At 41.3% G+C, this 16951-nt stretch overlaps 1 protein-coding gene across 2 annotated transcripts in view; it reads right to left on the reverse strand.

Annotated features, from left to right (window-relative positions):
- slc8a4b (solute carrier family 8 member 4b) overlaps window positions 1-16951 on the reverse strand; it is a 132543-nt gene that overhangs the window by 60385 nt on the left and 55207 nt on the right. For both annotated transcript variants that reach the window (XM_085400318.1, XM_085400317.1), the window contains exons 2-8: window positions 8317-8580; window positions 7088-7227; window positions 6802-6954; window positions 6480-6707; window positions 5950-6363; window positions 2344-2454; window positions 2112-2264 (exon numbers count right to left, since the gene is read on the reverse strand). In XM_085400318.1, the coding sequence (XP_085256444.1) occupies window positions 2112-2264; window positions 2344-2454; window positions 5950-6363; window positions 6480-6707; window positions 6802-6954; window positions 7088-7227; window positions 8317-8503 (1386 nt within the window). In that variant the 5' untranslated portion in view covers window positions 8504-8580. The remainder of the gene's footprint in view (window positions 1-2111; window positions 2265-2343; window positions 2455-5949; window positions 6364-6479; window positions 6708-6801; window positions 6955-7087; window positions 7228-8316; window positions 8581-16951) is intronic.

Below are 16951 nucleotides of genomic sequence, written 5' to 3' on the forward strand. Positions count from 1 at the left end.
TTTGCATGTGACAAATTGATTGAAGATAGATTGGGGTAGCTTATCAGTCAATCATGCTGCTTGGATGAGAATGACTGTTTTGGAGCTGTATGGGTTCAAATTAATGACTTAACACTACAGACGTGCCCTCAATAAGACCCCTAGTATCTGTATATAAGGGACGCATTTTAACTTATATTATATTTATCTTAATTTAACAGCTGAAATGACTGTTCAAACATTCACAGTGTTGCTAATAGTAACAAGTCCACTGTGATTCATCACCTGACTCGCAGAAAACACAGTTTGTCTTTTGTGAAATGCTAAACTTTGATGTTTTGCCAACTTAATCGAACCAAACTGTGACTCAAGACTTCAAACAATGATAATTATTTCAAGTTCACCCTCAACACCCTCAGCTAATAAAAGCTTGCTATCACACTAGCACCATGTACATATTGTAGCTACAAGCAGAGCTGCTAAGAGATGCTAATATCGCACTGTGCATGCTGGATGTGAAAACAGCCACAGTTTGCTAACACAGTTTTTCCACCATATCTGCTTAAAAGTTGATATTTTGATTAGAACTTGCTTCAAATGTTCAATCATAAACTGTATATAAACTTAGCACATAAAGTAAGTAAACATGATTTGGCTGATTATTTATTTGTTGTAACAATGTTTTCCCCGATGCTACATTTGTAAGGAAAATGCATTTGTAGGTTGAGCAGCAGAGTTGAGTATGCGGGTTGTGCCAAATATTCTCTGCCAACATCAACCAGCTTATTCTGCTACTCACTCTTGATTGTTGTCGTTTATCGGATTGTCGTTTATCGGACCTTGTACATCCTCCTCATGCTGGGTCCTGCAAACCCTGGACGAGTGCCTTCAGTTCATATCTGCAGATGCCCACTTGGTAGCCTGTCTCTGCCATCACCTCTTTCATGGAACTTGACCTTCAATTTAGACCTTCAATTTCCTGGTTGCCTGTAAATGGTACTAGGGATTACTCCAAATAATGTTGCAGCTTAGTTTTGCAGAACACCAGCTGGAGGTTACCTGGATAGGGCACGGGGTCTATCCACATCAGCCAAACATGGCATGCTTGGATCAGACACCAAGTGACCGCTTTAACAAGGTCCATGCTCACATGTGCTGCTAGTCAGGCACCTGATTATCAGCACCGGGGTACCAGGGTCAAAACAAGAGTCAAAAGCAGAATAAACTGTTTGGCATTAGCATAGAAGATTTGGCAACTTTTTCAAAGATGGGAACGGCCTGCCTTGTGCTAACATTGCTAAATCTTTTAAAGGAAAAAGCACTGTGTAGATGTTTTTGCACCTTTTCCTGTGCTTTAAAGCCTTTAGATAGCAATGTATGAGTGCAAAGTAAGTCGCTTTTAACTTTCATTGACCCAGCCATCGATACGAGGGAGCTCTCTGAGAATACCTAAATGACACGAATAATATTTCTTTTGTCTCTCGACTGCTCTGACAACATGTTTGCAAAGCATCCTTCAGCAGACGGCTGACTAAGGCCGTGCCACCAGCAGAAAACTATGATCTCTCATCACAGTTTAATTTGTAAACAAGAAGAAGAATAAAGGAGAGCCAGCCTTGCGAAGCCAACGTAGTAATGCTGAGCAGATCAGATATCATCCCACTGACAGAGACTCAGCGGGAGACTCTCTCATTCAGGGAGAGCTCTCATTCATAGCCAGCATTAAGCCACCATTAAGTCTGAGATCAATGAGCCTTTGCAAAAGGATGTGCGCTTTCTTTGAGTTACAACCTGAGCCAGAAACTAGAAATCTGGAGATGAAGGTGTTTTCTCTGGTGCCTCTCAGCTACTCTCCTCTGCCACCCACTTCTCTGCCTTTATCCAACCAGGAAAGAAAAACAAAGGTGCTCAAAGCCTCTGGAGGTGAGCACATGACACAAGATCTGCTTAAGATAGAAAAAGGTGTCAGGGAAGTCAGCCCACAGAATATTGTTGTTTTCTCTGCTGTCTCTGCTGTCTGCTTTTATTTGCATGAGACTCTGCAAGACTTGTTTCCCTTAAAGACAGGCTCACACACACACACACACACAGTTTTATTCATGATCTACTGTCCATCCCTCCCGTGCACTCACCTTGACAGTAACTCCGGGGTCACCTCCATGTCTGCCAACAGTCAGTTTCAGGGACCCACAGTTTTCAAAGCACTGATACAAAGAGGGTTCAAACTCAATCCTGATGGTGTGAGGGTCATCCTCCTGGGCCTGGGTCTCATGGCTGCTTACCACCTGAGAAAAAACACGCTCAAGGTTCCAGTAGCTTCAAATATAATATAATGGAGAAAGGCAAATAGAGTGCGTGCCTCACCTTGCGGGCCTGGTCAGCAGCGTGCTTCTTGAGGATGTTACCTGCTCCGATCATCATCCTGGTTGCCTGGATGCGGTAAAATGCTCGGCTCTTTTGCTGCTGCATTAGGACCTAATTAACAAACGCAATGAATCAATAAACCATTTCATGTTAATTTAATTTGCTGTGGCCCAAACAGCCGTGCTTTTATGAAAGCAATCACTTTTAAAGAGAGAGCTACAATCTGAGAATTTTCTCCTGGGAGATCCTACACCGCCATAACTGAACTTCAACTCAGTGTCAAAGGTCAACAGCAGATTCCCTGACCTTTCCAGAAAGATTGTCTGAAGACAGACAAACTAAATCAGTGCAATAATACTGACAAAGAGTCATTTAACGTAATAACTTCAGGCTTTGGTTGCTGGCTCTCTTCACTGCCAACTTTCATTCTAATGAGGTTTATCAATCTATAATAAAAACGTATGGCTCAATAGTGATGTATTATCCCAACGATCCACTAAATTGAAAATGAACAAAGTGGCCACTGTAGCTGAAAGATCATTAGACTAAATGTGGCCTCAGAGCCGAGAACGCTGCAATTTATTCAAATTTAATGGAAGTGAGCTGACAGAATGTTTATATCTGCATCTCTTTAGATAGAAGGAATAAGTAAGTGTTTAGTTAAGAAACTGATTTGGGTTTTTGCTGCACAAGATCACCCAGCTCCATATCCCATGCCCGCAATTTAATTTTACATTCAGTGATTCATTATGACCGCAAGAACTGAAATTTAGCAAGTCAAGTTTAATCTACAGGGCAGCTGTCATTCTTATTTACAGCACGGACTGGAGGGAGTAGCTGCAGGGATAGGGAGGCCTGAAAGCAAACAAACCTCTGGGAGCTGACCAGTGCACATTTGGCCCGCCAAGCTCCTTCCCTCCCCTCCTTCAAAACCGAAACCAAAGACATAGAAATGAGTTGGAGAGGAGGCAAGGGAAGGAATTGGTGGGAAAGCAGAGAAAGGGAGAGCAGCAGAGACTTGGACAGCTTTTACAGCTGAAATGTGTGTGCTGCATAAAAAAGAGGAATCTCTAATGAGCCAGTTTAATGATTACTCCCCATAAAAGTTAAACATTTTAATAAAGTGTGAGCAACTGCTATAACAGAGAGGAGTATGGGTGTGCTAAAATGTGGTTACAAAATGCCAAATTTAACTATGAGTTAAATTTTTGAACAATTTTTGCTTAAGGTATCACAACCAACACATCACAAATCTAAATTCGCCCCAAAAAATATTAACTTGAGGCCCGCTTAAGTTCTTCAGCAAAGCATTTAGCTACATCTCTTTAAAGATTAACTCAATCGCTGAGAAAAAAAAGGCAGCAATGTTACCACAAGTCAATATTTTTAAGGCTTCCAGGGTCCAGAACGGGCACTCACGTTAATATATTTAGCTTTCATGTAACTTACCGGGCAAAAAATCACCTGGATGGCAGAGGGGTGAAGGTTTTACTGGTGTCAGTCAAGCCAACAGACAGCTTCCACTCAGTACACTGGTTTAATCAACACTTTATAAAACAGTTTTACTGTGTGTTAAGCTGAGAGAGACTGAGATAATGTGCTGATGCTCAGCCAACTCAATTAACCAGTCGCTAATGTTTTTAGTTTATGTGAACATGCTATTGGTTTGATTGTATGAGACTGCCGTAAGCGTTATAGATTTTCCTCTTTGTAACTTTGTACTGTTTCCTCGGGGAACTGCACCTTCCTCTACTTTCAAAGTCACACTGAATGTGTCATAGCACCATTTCTGAGTCATTATCACCCTCAGAAGAGTAACATATGGAATGTGACTCAAGTTTGCTCGTGTGCTACTGGTTTAGATAGATGGAAATTGAGTGAAATAATAATATGTCAAAAGTCTGAGAATCAAAGAAGTGAAGTGAGAGAATCGTTGAAATTTTGCTATTGCTATTTGCTATTAGCTTTTGGTTGCTAGCTTTTATCTTTATGTTTACTAGCACCTCCAAAACTTCCCCATACCAGCACATACATATCTCATCGTGTGCTACTGGTTTAGATAGAAAATCTGGAAATTGATTGAAATAATGATATGTCAAAAGCCTAAGAATTAAAGAATGGAAGTGAGAGAACTATTGAAATTTTGCTATTGCTATTAGCTTTTGGTTGCTAGCTTTTATCTTTATGTTTACTAGCACCTCCAAAACTTCCCCATACCAGCACATACATATCTCATCGTGTGCTACTGGTTTAGATAGAAAATCTGGAAATTGATTGAAATAATGATATGTCAAAAGTCTAAGAATTAAAGAATGGAAGTGAGAGAACTATTGAAATTTTGCTATTGCCATTAGCTTTTGGTTGCTAGCTTTTATCTTTATGTTTACTAGCACCTCCAAAACTTCCCCATACCAGCACATACATATCTCATCGTGTGCTACTGGTTTAGATAGAAAATCTGGAAATTGATTGAAATAATGATATGTCAAAAGTCTAAGAATTAATGAATGGAAGTGAGAGAACTATTGAAATTTTGCTATTGCTATTAGCTTTTGGTTGCTAGCTTTTATCTTTATGTTTACTAGCACCTCCAAAACTTCCCCATATCAGCACATACGTATCTCATCTTTCATTGTCTAAATGAAATCAGTCTCTTTGTAATCTTCTGTAAAACTACAACATTTCTAGTGGAAATTATTTTCAACAGAAACTAGGGGGGGTTGCTTTACAGCTTATGCTAGCCTGAGTTAAGCTAATCACGCCTCTGTTTGTAACACCGCAAAACTTCTTAACTTGATTTAACAAGTTGTCAAAGTTGATTTAAAAAAGTATTAATAGGGGTCATGATATATTAGCATTGATGACAATCATGGCATCTAAAATGAATCAGTACTTACAGATAATAATAATAATAATAAGATATTAATACTGAGAATATTCCAGCATTAACAACTATTTTTTGACACTCTAATATACAGTCAATGGCCATGTCATTGAATACACTTTGCTAGTCTTAGGTTGGACAACAACAACTTGTTCAAAACATTCCTCAGAGATTTTGGCCCATATAACATAATAATAGCATCACACATTTGCATCCATCCCAAAGATGCTCTATTGGATTGAGATATCTGGAGACTGTGAAGACAATTTGATTACAGTGAACTCATTGTCATGTACAAGAAAGCGTTTTGAGACCATTTGAGCTTTGTGACGTGGTGTGTTATCCTACTGGAAGCAGCCAGCGATCATAATGGAAAGGACATAGTCAGCAACAATCCTCAGGTAGGCTGTGGTGTTAAAACAATACAATTTGATTGGCTGATTGGATATTTGCGTTGAGTAGTTGAACAGGTGTACCAAATGGGATGGCCAGTGAGTGCAGATGATGTTGTACTGGTTATTAGGCTGTATACCATGTATAAGAAGGCAAAAGTGTATAGCTACTACTGTTTTGTAAAATCCTGCTTATTATCAAATGCCAATGAACCTGTTCTTTGTATATGGTTTTAGAAAGTTATTTGAATCGTGATAATCGTGTGGTGGAAATCTGATATAGTCATGACTTCCAGAGCTTAGACATCAATGGGATTGGGTGCTGCTAACCTGATAATTAGCCATCTCAATCAGCTGTTCCATGTCTTTATCCGGGTGCCTCTGCTTCAGCTCCTTTAGCGTCCTTGCCATGTCCCTCCTAGCCTCGTCCTCATCGTCCTTTGCTCCTCCATCCTCCATCATGCCTCCATCCATCCCGCTGTGACAGTTCAGCGCTATCTGTCCGTCCAGCTCCAGCATGTCCATCTTGGTGAAGCCCCCTGGACCCAGCACTCCACCCCCTCCTCCTCCATCCATGCCTAGCCCTCCATCAGCCCCACCCTCTGTCTCAATAATGATTCCCCGATTCTTGTCGGCACGGTAACGCTTGCGGACATACTTGTAGAAGAGAAGGCGGCGGTCGGCCACCCAGGCCTGGACCACGCAGAGTGGGAAGTAAAGGAAAGTAAGCACTGCCTCCCACACCTGAATGAGAGAAGAGATGTGATTAAAAGCGTTTCTGTTTTATTCTCCTCCTCTTATTTCATCCCAGTGATTTCTTTCTTTAAACTTCAGCAGTTTTTACATAAAACTGTCCTCACCTCCACCTCTCCAGGGGAAAAGACACTCAGAATCAGGTAGAGCCAGATGTAGGCGAAGATACTCCAAGCCGCCGTGACAAAAAACACCCGAAGGTGTTTGATTTTGCGCGTTTCTCCGTCGGGGACCACATACACACACAGAGCGATGATGACGAACATATTGAAGGCGGCGCTGCCCACAATGGTGCTGGGACCTAGATCACCAGCCTCAAAACCGTGACCGCACACCTGCAGTTGGAGGTGAAAATAAGATTACTGTCTTTCCATTACATTCTCTATCAGTTAATCTGACGTGTAGCCTGCAGGCTCATGTTGCACTGACCTCAATAACAGACAGCAGTATCTCGGGAGCACTGGAACCCAAGGCCATTAGAGTGAGATTAGAAACAGTCTCATTCCAGATTCTCACGGTGGCTGTGGTGGTCTCACCATTCGACTTCTTTATGGTGATCTCCTTCTCCTGGGAGGTTATCACCTGGAGTGGAGAGGGCGTAAAGAAAGAAATAATATTGGATTTATTAGTTTTATACAGGTTACCTATTAGTGGTCTAATATCAGTAACTTATAGTGCAATCTAATAACAATTCAAAGAATATTCATTGACTTACCTCTATAGAAGACATGAACCGGTCCGCTATAATGCTCATGCCCAGAAACATGTAGATGAGTGCTACAAAGTAAACAATGGCTCGTGCCACTTTATCTCCTACAGAGGGGTTCTGAGGGTTCCAGACAGGCAGCACCACTCCTGCAATCAAAAGAAAAGATAAAGGTGGAAAAAGGTCAAATCATTTTTCAGCAATATCACAGGGAATATTTGGTTGCAACAGAGTTGTGTAATCATTCTCCGCCTCTCTAATCCTATAAAGCCTGCCACTGTGAGCATGTTGTGGACACCACAGAGGCAGCATAACCTCATTAAAGATTATTGTAAGTGGGAAATTTTCTATATGGTCCCATTTGTCCTACTAAAACTTAGTGGAACTGTTAAAGTTAATGAAAGCATGAAAACTTACCCCAAAGTGATCAACGTTCTAGATTTGTGGCATTAAATTGACATATTTCACTTCTAACGCACATTTTTGCTCATCTGGCAGACCTTTCTGATGCCTGATGTGACACTGTCGTGAATATTCTCCTGACTTTATTTCACTTTCATAGACCATTGACACCTAGCAAATATGTCCCTTCAATGTTACTTGCACATCTGGACAGGACATATGGAATGGACGATGCTGTTATAAGAAGTTATACTACTTGGTTTAGAATAATTAAGTGGTGTCATAAGAGAAATACACAATACTGTGCAAAACATTTGCGTCATGCCTCATTTTTTAATATTTTGCTAAGAAAATGGAAAATGTGCAAAAGTATATAAAACAACAGCACAGTTCATGCGATTCTAACAAGCTCGACGGTTATAGTTCTGCTTTAGTTCTCCAGGCTTCTAGAAGGACATCCAATGCTCTTCTTTGGCTGCTGGCTGCTTTTTGTTCTGTTCACTGTCAGGATGATCCGACACTGCTTCAAAAATGTTGAGCTCCATACGCTGAGGCGGTGTTCCCTAGCATGTTAATACTCCATAATCAGCGAAGGAGAAAATGTGTTGAAATGTGTTGAGTGTCAGGCTGATCGTCATGTTTATCGGTTCTCCTGATTGCAAAAACTTGGCTGGTACACAGGCAGCCAAACTAGAGGCGTAACCCATTTTATTGAACCCTCTCAGTTCACTGCACTCACTGAGAGGTTTACATGCAGAAGTCTAATCATGTCAGTGCTTCTTTACTTCTTTACAGTGCTTCTTTCACATTAAACTGCAGTTTTCTCACAGACCCACCTTCCTGACAGGGGTCTCCACCAGAGGAACAGTTTTTCTTTCCGGCACCTGCACTGACCGATCCAGGGCATGACAGCAACAAAAAGAAGGAGAGAAGGAGGCAGAGAAGGAAAGAAGAGGGAGAAAAGTGGAAAGGGCGGAGTGAGTTGAGAGAGGACGGAGGCTTAGACATGGCTGCCGGAGCCATTTCTGCTGATGTGGACCTTCACTGGACTCTACCGAGTTGTGCTCTGGGTCAGCTCAGTGTAGGTCGATACCTAAAACCTGGAGACAGACAGAGGAAGGGTGGATTAAGTACTTCACTGTTCATTAACACCTATTTATGAATTTTCACACGAACTGTTTCAGTTCACTTAATTGTATTCAGTATGAAAACAACTGTTAGGTGTCTTCAATTAAAACGTTCTGAAATCCTGCGCTGTGTTTCATGTGAGGAAAACAGCTCAGGTGAGCTGTCAGCGAAACCTTATATGTGTGACGACTTCTTTTCTTCCTAGAAGTCAATAGAACATAGTTGCAAAGTGCTTTACAATGCATTTGAACAGATACAATGAAATGAAAAAGCAATAAAAGCAATAATGGAAAGTCATTACTTAAAGAGAAGTTTAAGAAAGAGTCTGTAGAAGTGCTGTAAATGATGATGCACTTGTAGCCAGCATCTGTAATCAAGTTAAAACAATAAAGCTGAAGCAGATGTAGCCAGCTGGAGCTGCTCGGGAACCCAGATGAAAAAAATCAATCACTACAGAACAGTCAATAGCAGCTTCGAAGCAAAGCAGACAGTAAGAACTTGGAGATTGTTACACAGTTACATGTTCCATTGCTAAAATATGAATACAAAAACTCTATTTTGATAATAAATAATTAACAAAAGCACCCTTGGCAAACTGCAATCACAGACGATGGTTGTGCTTTTATGAGAACACAATCAATTCTAGTCAGAATCAGCTCTGGAGAAATCCACAGGGGACGTTTTCATTGCAGGAAAAGAAATCAGTAACTTTTGTGTCTCTTTCACATCGTGCTTGGCTTGTTTGCTGTCTGTCCAGTACAATGATCAGCATGCTCCGTGTATCCCTACCATCAACAAATTGGCTGGTTCATTTACTCTTTTAAAGACACCAGTTACAGTGGACAGAGTGGATGGCCCCAGAATAACTAACATCCAGGGTCCTTTAATAAAACTGTTCTACAGACTCTTTTCTGCATTAAACAGTCAAATCTTATATGAGCTCTTAGCTACGGCGCAGGTTACTTTTTTCAGGAATTGGTGGAGACCAAAACAGAGCTAAAATCTAAAACACTTAATTTAATAAGTAGATAGCCCCAAAGAAGAAATGTTTGCCTTGCCAGGTTTGCAATGTGACATTGTGTCATTGCTGTTTACTGTCTCTACACTGCTCTGCATTTAATCATTCTTCTCTCTCACCCACAGCCAGTTGTGCCCCGCCCTGACACTGGTTCTGTTGGAGGTTTCTTCCTGTTAAAGGGGAGTTTTTCTGTCCTACTATCACCAAGTGCTTGCTCATATATAGGGGTGGTCTGATTATTGGGTGTTTCTCTGAATTATTATAGGGTCTTTACCTTACAATATAAAGTGCCTTGTTGTGATTTAGGGCTATATAAATAAAACTGAAGTGCATTAAATATCTCTCGCCAAAATGGATCAATCCATCCCTGCGGGTTTAAAGATTGCAATTTCACACCCTGCTATAGAAGACCGAACAAATAAAACTCTGAATTTGAATGTAGAAACATTCAGCACTGATTCCTTTAAATTTGGGCATTCTCCATCGATTTTTTCTGTTTCCACCATTGGCCTTGATTGTAGTCTTTCATGTGTGAATCTTGAATCTTTACACGCAAGTTACTGCAATATTTAAAACAAAGAGCAGCTTTAAATGCCGCTCTTTGCTGCACATTTCTCTGGCAGCAAACATAAGCTAAGCTGGAAACAAGCAGTCGACAGCAGAGATACAACAGCAATCTGTTTTTGTGACGAGGAGTACAAGTGACTGTTCAGCGTGAACGGTTTGTGAGGGAAAATGCACCAAAACAAAGGGAAGCGAAATGGTTTGACCAGGCAGCGTTAGGTCAAACAAGTGCAAACGGTCATGGAGACAGACACGCACACATGCACCAATACACAAAAAACACCCAAATGCACAAACTGTGTCAAGCACCCCCATGGTGCAGAAGTTCCTGGCCTCGTACTGACATCCTCTCAAGCAAACACAAACACGCTCCACTCTCTGGGTTAGTCCACTCTGGACAAATAAAAACTGCTGACCCTGTTTTTACACACACACCTATGCACACACAGCCGTGGTTAGTCATGAGTCGTGACATTAGCGTCAAGTTGCTGACCCTGTCTTAATCTATCTTCCAGGGTCTCGCCGCTCTGACAACAACCTGTCACTTTAAGTCACTTCTCTCCTCCGCCGTCTTCTTCTAACGCTCCCTTTTCTTTTTCAGTATTTATTTTTTGTCCCTTTTAACCAAAAATGACTTCACTCCTGCATTGCAGCATGCTTGGTTTTGTTTTCAGTGGTCACATCTCAGGATTATGTTTAGAAATCATGTACGTCCTCCTGGTACTAAAATGTGTTTTGGCAACTCTGTGCACACGTCTCCAGGGAGGCATAAGATAATCTGAGGGTCTTTATCTTGGTTAGGCACGCAGTCATTGCATTAGACGTGAATATACTTCAAACTTGCACACCTATGCGTTCTTCTGCATTGAAACAAAGTTCATGCATTACCCATAATACACTTTGACCACTGACAGTTTCATTCGGGTGTGTTATGCATGTAAAACCTATCGTAGCCTTGAGCTGATAGCCTCAAGCAGAGATGAGATATTGGGGAAGCTCACTTTTTTGTGCACTCAAACTTTTTTTCAGTTTCTACTTGTAGTCTTCAGCACCGACTCCTTGCGGCTGTTTGTCAGACTTCACACCACTCCCTCTGGAGCAACAAAAAGCTTTTTCTTTTTTAAAATTTGTTCACAGGCTTAGATAAAAGTCTCTGTTCAGATCTGTATACATTCATGTGCAAAATCATTTAACTCCCTTTATCATTTCTGCTTCATAATGTCCTTTTGTGTTGCAATACGCCGTGCGCCCAGAGCCCTGGAGGCTCTCAGTTCTCGGGCACTTCCTGCCTTGCTCGTTAGTAATCCAGCCTTCAGCATGTGACTTTTCACCTGTGGGCATACAGCCACGCGGCAGTGATAAACGGAGACAATCCTCATAGCCTCCCATGTTAAATGGTCCAAGTTTACAACGTTAAAAGCATGCACATTCATTGCATGTTAGGACTTCCAACTCCTCCAGGCAGGAGATAAGCTAGCAGGCTAACAACAGCACAAACAGGAGTAGCTCACATCAGCAGCTGGTCTACCGATTTCTGACAACATATGAAAATATGAAGATAAATTTCTATTCCGTAATAGTGAGTGGTATATTTTTGTTTCTAGATTTTTCACAGTAGTAGTTGGATCATTTTAAATCATAATCATCGCGTTGCTGCTGAAAAGGTCCCTAAAGTTCATTTCTGATCCTTTATTTCCTGTTTTTCTCTTACTTGCTTGATCTCCTTTTCCATCTCCCTCTCAGCTTCGTTGTCAGTCACCCACGCCTCCTGCACCCTCATGTCTCCAAGTCAATGTCCTGTTGTCCTCTGTCTCTCTCTCTCTCTGCCCACATGGACTGTCACCACTTCACGTCTCAAGCACCTCTCAATATCCCCCGCTCAACCGCTCTTTCACACCTCCTTTTAGTTCAACATCCCTGCTCCTTTTATATCATCCTGATCGGTAAACAAATCTAAAGCTGTTACAGCTTAAAATATCTACACAGTTCATGCTGGTGCAAACACTGGTACTGGAGGGAATTATGGGTAAAAAAGTCCCCTTAGTCTTCTATAGATTTCAGCTCTATATGTCTGGTGAGAGCCTCTGAATGGGCTTTCACAAACACAAACGCAGGGGCTAAATGTAGAAATAAACGGCTGTGGCTTTATGTAGCCGTAGCTGAAGCTTACCAGCTCGATTTGTGTCAAGGTTCTTCTAATTTGTATTGAGGTACTTTTGTACTTTAAAAAACGCTATTAGCCTTTTCCAGGGCTGAGTCGAGATGCTTTCTAATTTAAGGAGGCAAGGCAAGGCAAGGCAAGTTTATTTGTATAGCACAATTCAACAACAAGGTGATTCAAAGTGCTTTACAGAGACATTAGAAACAAGAACAAATAAAAAGCATGATTTAAAATTGAATAAAACAAGCAAATAAACTAACTAACTAATTAACAAACAAACAAACAACAGTATATAAAATCAAAACAGATAAAATCAGAACAGTAGATAAAATCAGTAGTTAAATGTAAGTTTTGAAATTTAAGCTTAAAGTGTGGATTTGGTGCTTTATTCAAATGCAGCTGAGAACAGGTGAGTCTTCAACCTGGATTTAAATAAACTGAGTGTTTCAGCTGATCTGAGGCTTTCTGGGAGTTTGTTCCAGATATAAGGAGCATAAAAGCTGAATGCAGCTTCTCCGTGTCTGGTTCTGACTCTGGGAACTGATAAAAGACCGGATCCAGATGACCTGAGGGATCTGGATGGTTCATACTGGGTCAGGAGGTCATTGATGTATTTTGGTCCTAAACCATTCAGAGCTTTATAGGCCAGCATCAGAACTTTAAAGTCTATCCTCTGACGGACAGGCAGCCAGTGTAAAGACCTCAGAGCTGGACTGATGTGGTCCACTTTTTTGGTCTTAGTGAGGACTCGAGCAGCAGAGTTCTGAATGAGCTGTAGTTGTCTGACTGATTTTTTAGGTAGACCTGTAAAGATGCTGTTACAGTAATCAAGCCTACTAAAGATGAATGCATGGACTAGTTTTTCCAGGTCCTGTTGAGACATCAGATCTTTTATCCTTGATATATTCTTGAGGTGATAGTAAGCTGACTTTGTTATTGTCTTAATGTGTTTTTCTAAGTTTAGGTCTGCATCCATCACTACACCCAAATTTCTCGCCTGGTTTGTGGTTTTTAGATGTATAGATTGAAGTTCTCTGGTGACCTGTAATCGTTTTTCTTTGGCGCCAAAGACTATTACCTCAGTTTTGTTTTTGTTTAGCTGGAGAAAATTGTGGCACAACCAGTCATTGATTTCCTCAATGCATTTACCAAGAGCCTGTACAGGGCCTCGGTCTCCTGGTGACATTGTGATATATATTTGTGTGTCATCTGCATAGCTGTGATAGTTTATTTTGTTGTTGTTTATAATCTGTGCCAGTGGGAGCATGTAGATGTTAAACAGAAGGGGTCCCAAGATGGAACCTTGGGGAACTCCACATGTGATACTTGTCTGCTCAGATGTGAAGTTACCTATTGATACAAAGTATTTCCTGTTTTCTACGTATGTTTTGAACCAGTTTAGTACAGTTCCTGAAAGACCTGTCCAGTTCTCCAGTCGTTTGAGTAATATGTTGTGGTCAACTGTATCAAATGCTGCACTGAGATCCAGTAAAACTAGGACTGACATTTTTCCACTGTCTGTATTCAGACATATGTCATTAAACACTTTTGTCAGAGCGGTTTCAGTGCTGTGGTTCTGTCTAAAACCTGACTGGAAGGCATCGTAGCAATTATTCTGTTTTAAGAAGTAACTGAGCTGTTGGGAAACTGCTTTTTCAATGATCTTACTTAAAAACGGGAGATTTGAGATCGGCCTGTAGTTGTTCATTTGTGTCTTGTCAAGATTGTCCTTTTTCAGTATAGGTTTGATTACAGCAGTTTTTAGTGATTCTGGAAACACACCTGATAATAAAGAAAAGTTGACGATCTGTAACAGGTCTGACTCTAAAGTCTTTGAGACCTTTTTGAAAAAACTTGTTGGCAGGACATCTAAACAGCAGGAGGAGGAGTTCAGTTGACCTAAGATGTCCTCCAGGTCTTTGCTGTTAATAGGTTGAAACTGTTTCATGGTGTTTAAACAGTTTTTTGGTGGACACAGTACATATCCTGGATCTGCTGTTGATGTACCAATTGCTTGTCTAATTTTTTGGATTTTTTCAGTGAAGAATTTGGCAAAGTCATTGCAGGCCATGGTCGAATGAAGTTCAGCTGCCACTGACACAGGAGGGTTTGTTAGCCTGTCAACTGTAGAAAATAAGACCCGAGCATTATGGCTGTTTTTAGTGATGATGTCAGAGAAGTAGGACCTCCTTGCATTCCTCAGTTGTAAATTATAATTGTGAAGTTTCACTTTATAAATGTCATAATGAACCTGGAGGTTTGTTTTTCTCCATCTGCGCTCAGCTTTCCTACACTCTCTTTTTTCATTTTTCACTAGTGTGGAGTTTCTCCATGGAGACTTTTTCCTTCCAGAGATAACCTTCACCTTAATGGGAGCAATAGTGTCCATTACATTTAACATGTTAGCATTGAAGCTATTGACGAGCTCATTGACTGACCCTCTGGGCAGGTCAGGTGTTAATGGGAAGACCTGGTTAAAAATTGCACTACTGTGTTCAGTTATACACCGTTTTGTGATCACTGTTGTTGATATATTTGTGTGGGCTGAGATTTTACTTTCAAAGAAAACACAGTAATGATCAGACAGGCCCACATCAGACACAGTAACCTTTGAAATGCTCAGGCCTTTGGAGATCAGTAGGTCAAGAGTGTGTCCTCTATTATGTGTGGCCTCTGTTACATGCTGAGTAAGCCCAAAGTTGCCCAGAGTGTTACTCAGGTCTTTAGTCCCTTTGTCCTGAGGGTTGTCCACATGAATGTTAAAATCCCCAGCAATAATAACACAGTCAAAATCAACACAGATCACAGACAGCAGTTCACTAAGGTCATTAAAAAAGTCTGTGCAGTATTTGGGAGGCCTGTAAACATTAAGAAACACAACTTTGGATGGGGCCTTCAGCTGTAAAGCCACATATTCAAAAGACTGAAAACTTCCAGGAGATAGCTGCTTACATTGAAATGATTCATTAAATAAGACAGCAACCCCTCCTCCTCTCCTGCTCGCCCTGACCTCACTGATAAAACTGTAGTTAGGAGGGGTCGTCTCGATGAGAACAGCTCCACTGTTACTTTGGTCCAACCAAGTTTCAGTTAAAAACATAAAATCAAGGCTGTGCTCAGTGATTAAATCATTAATTAAAAATGTTTTCCCAGCTAGAGATCTAATGTTTAATAAAGCCAACTTAAGTGTTTTAGAGGTATTACTTGTCCCCTCATGTTTGGGAGCAGTCTGTGGCACACAAGGTATGTTTACTATGTTTAAAGATCTTTTAGAGTGCAGCTCTCTGTGTTTTGACCAGGCCACATGTCTCCTGTCACCTAAAAGTACAGAAATTTTAAAACCTTCTAGTAAACAGGGTCCCAGCTTCTCCTGGGAAAAGTCATCACAGCCCGGACCCTCCACACATCACACATCAGACTGCGGAGACAGGGCATGAAGAGGAACTAAGGGGGGCGAGGCTGGGCAATGTGACTTCGATTGCTCTGTTGAGGGTGGGGCTCGATGGCGAACCTTTGTCCGCTCTGGTGGGGGGTTTATGGGGGACAAAAAGGGATTGGGACGGGGGGTAGATCTGAGCCCAGCATTGACCCGCTCCATCATCTCCTCAGTGAATTTCAGGTGTGGGGAGGAGGGAGAAAGGGAGGGGGAGGAGGGTGATGGCCTGTCAGGGGTTTGGGGGACTGGGGAAGGTCGTGGTCCCTTGTCCTGGTCGTTGGTGTTGTTGAGAGAGTTGGAGGCAAATAGGGACCCCTCTTCTTGCCTTAGATGTCTCTCCTTAAAGGAGCAACCTTTAAGTGATAATGTGCAAACAGAGATGTCGGCACACAGATGAGAAAAGGAAAGATGAGCAGAATAATAGGAGATTGTACCAACTAAAGTAGGACCCTAAGAACATGTAACCCTCAGTCATCTTTATTACACCAGGAAAAAACACATTTATTGTTTGTTTTCCCAAAAGTTGTCCACTTAATGTTTATTACAAGGGGCTTTGTTCGTAAGAACTAATACAAATTACTGGAGTATAAGCAGAGGAAAAATCGCATTTTTATTGTGTTAGTCGGATTTTCCTCGAGGCTCGAGGCCAAGTCCAAGGCTCCGAATGACTTCTTAACCCTGGTGCTTGTGTTTGTGCTGCATTTGTTCCTTATTCCCTCAAGACTTCTCCGTGTAAGAACTGAATCATTCTGACTTATCACACACACAAAACGACCTCTTCTGACATAAAAGCAATGCATGTGTGTGTAAATTAGAATATCAACACATGCACTGGCACAGAGACAAATACTCGGCTGCACTGATTCACACACAAGCACAGACACACTCCTGCCAAATGTCTTTTTCTGCTTTCACTCAAGCCGACAGGTGTTCGTGTGAACTTAGGAATGTGTGAAAATACCAGTAAATTTGATCATTGTTTGATGCTTGTTGCAACAATTGGACGCCACTGCAATTACAAGGATGAAAGGACTACATGGCCTACATTTTTCATTAAATGCCATTCAGTGTTTGCACACTGGGGGTGTGAGAAGACTCCAAACCTCCCTCCGCCCGCTCATATGTAGTGTTGATGCATGTGTGTTCCAAGGTGCATTTAAAACC

The sequence above is a fragment of the Rhamphochromis longiceps genome, linkage group LG3 (assembly GCF_057381845.1).
Source record: "Rhamphochromis longiceps isolate RC_006_pf linkage group LG3, R_longiceps_female_GT1.1, whole genome shotgun sequence".
Taxonomy (NCBI): domain Eukaryota; kingdom Metazoa; phylum Chordata; class Actinopteri; order Cichliformes; family Cichlidae; genus Rhamphochromis; species Rhamphochromis longiceps.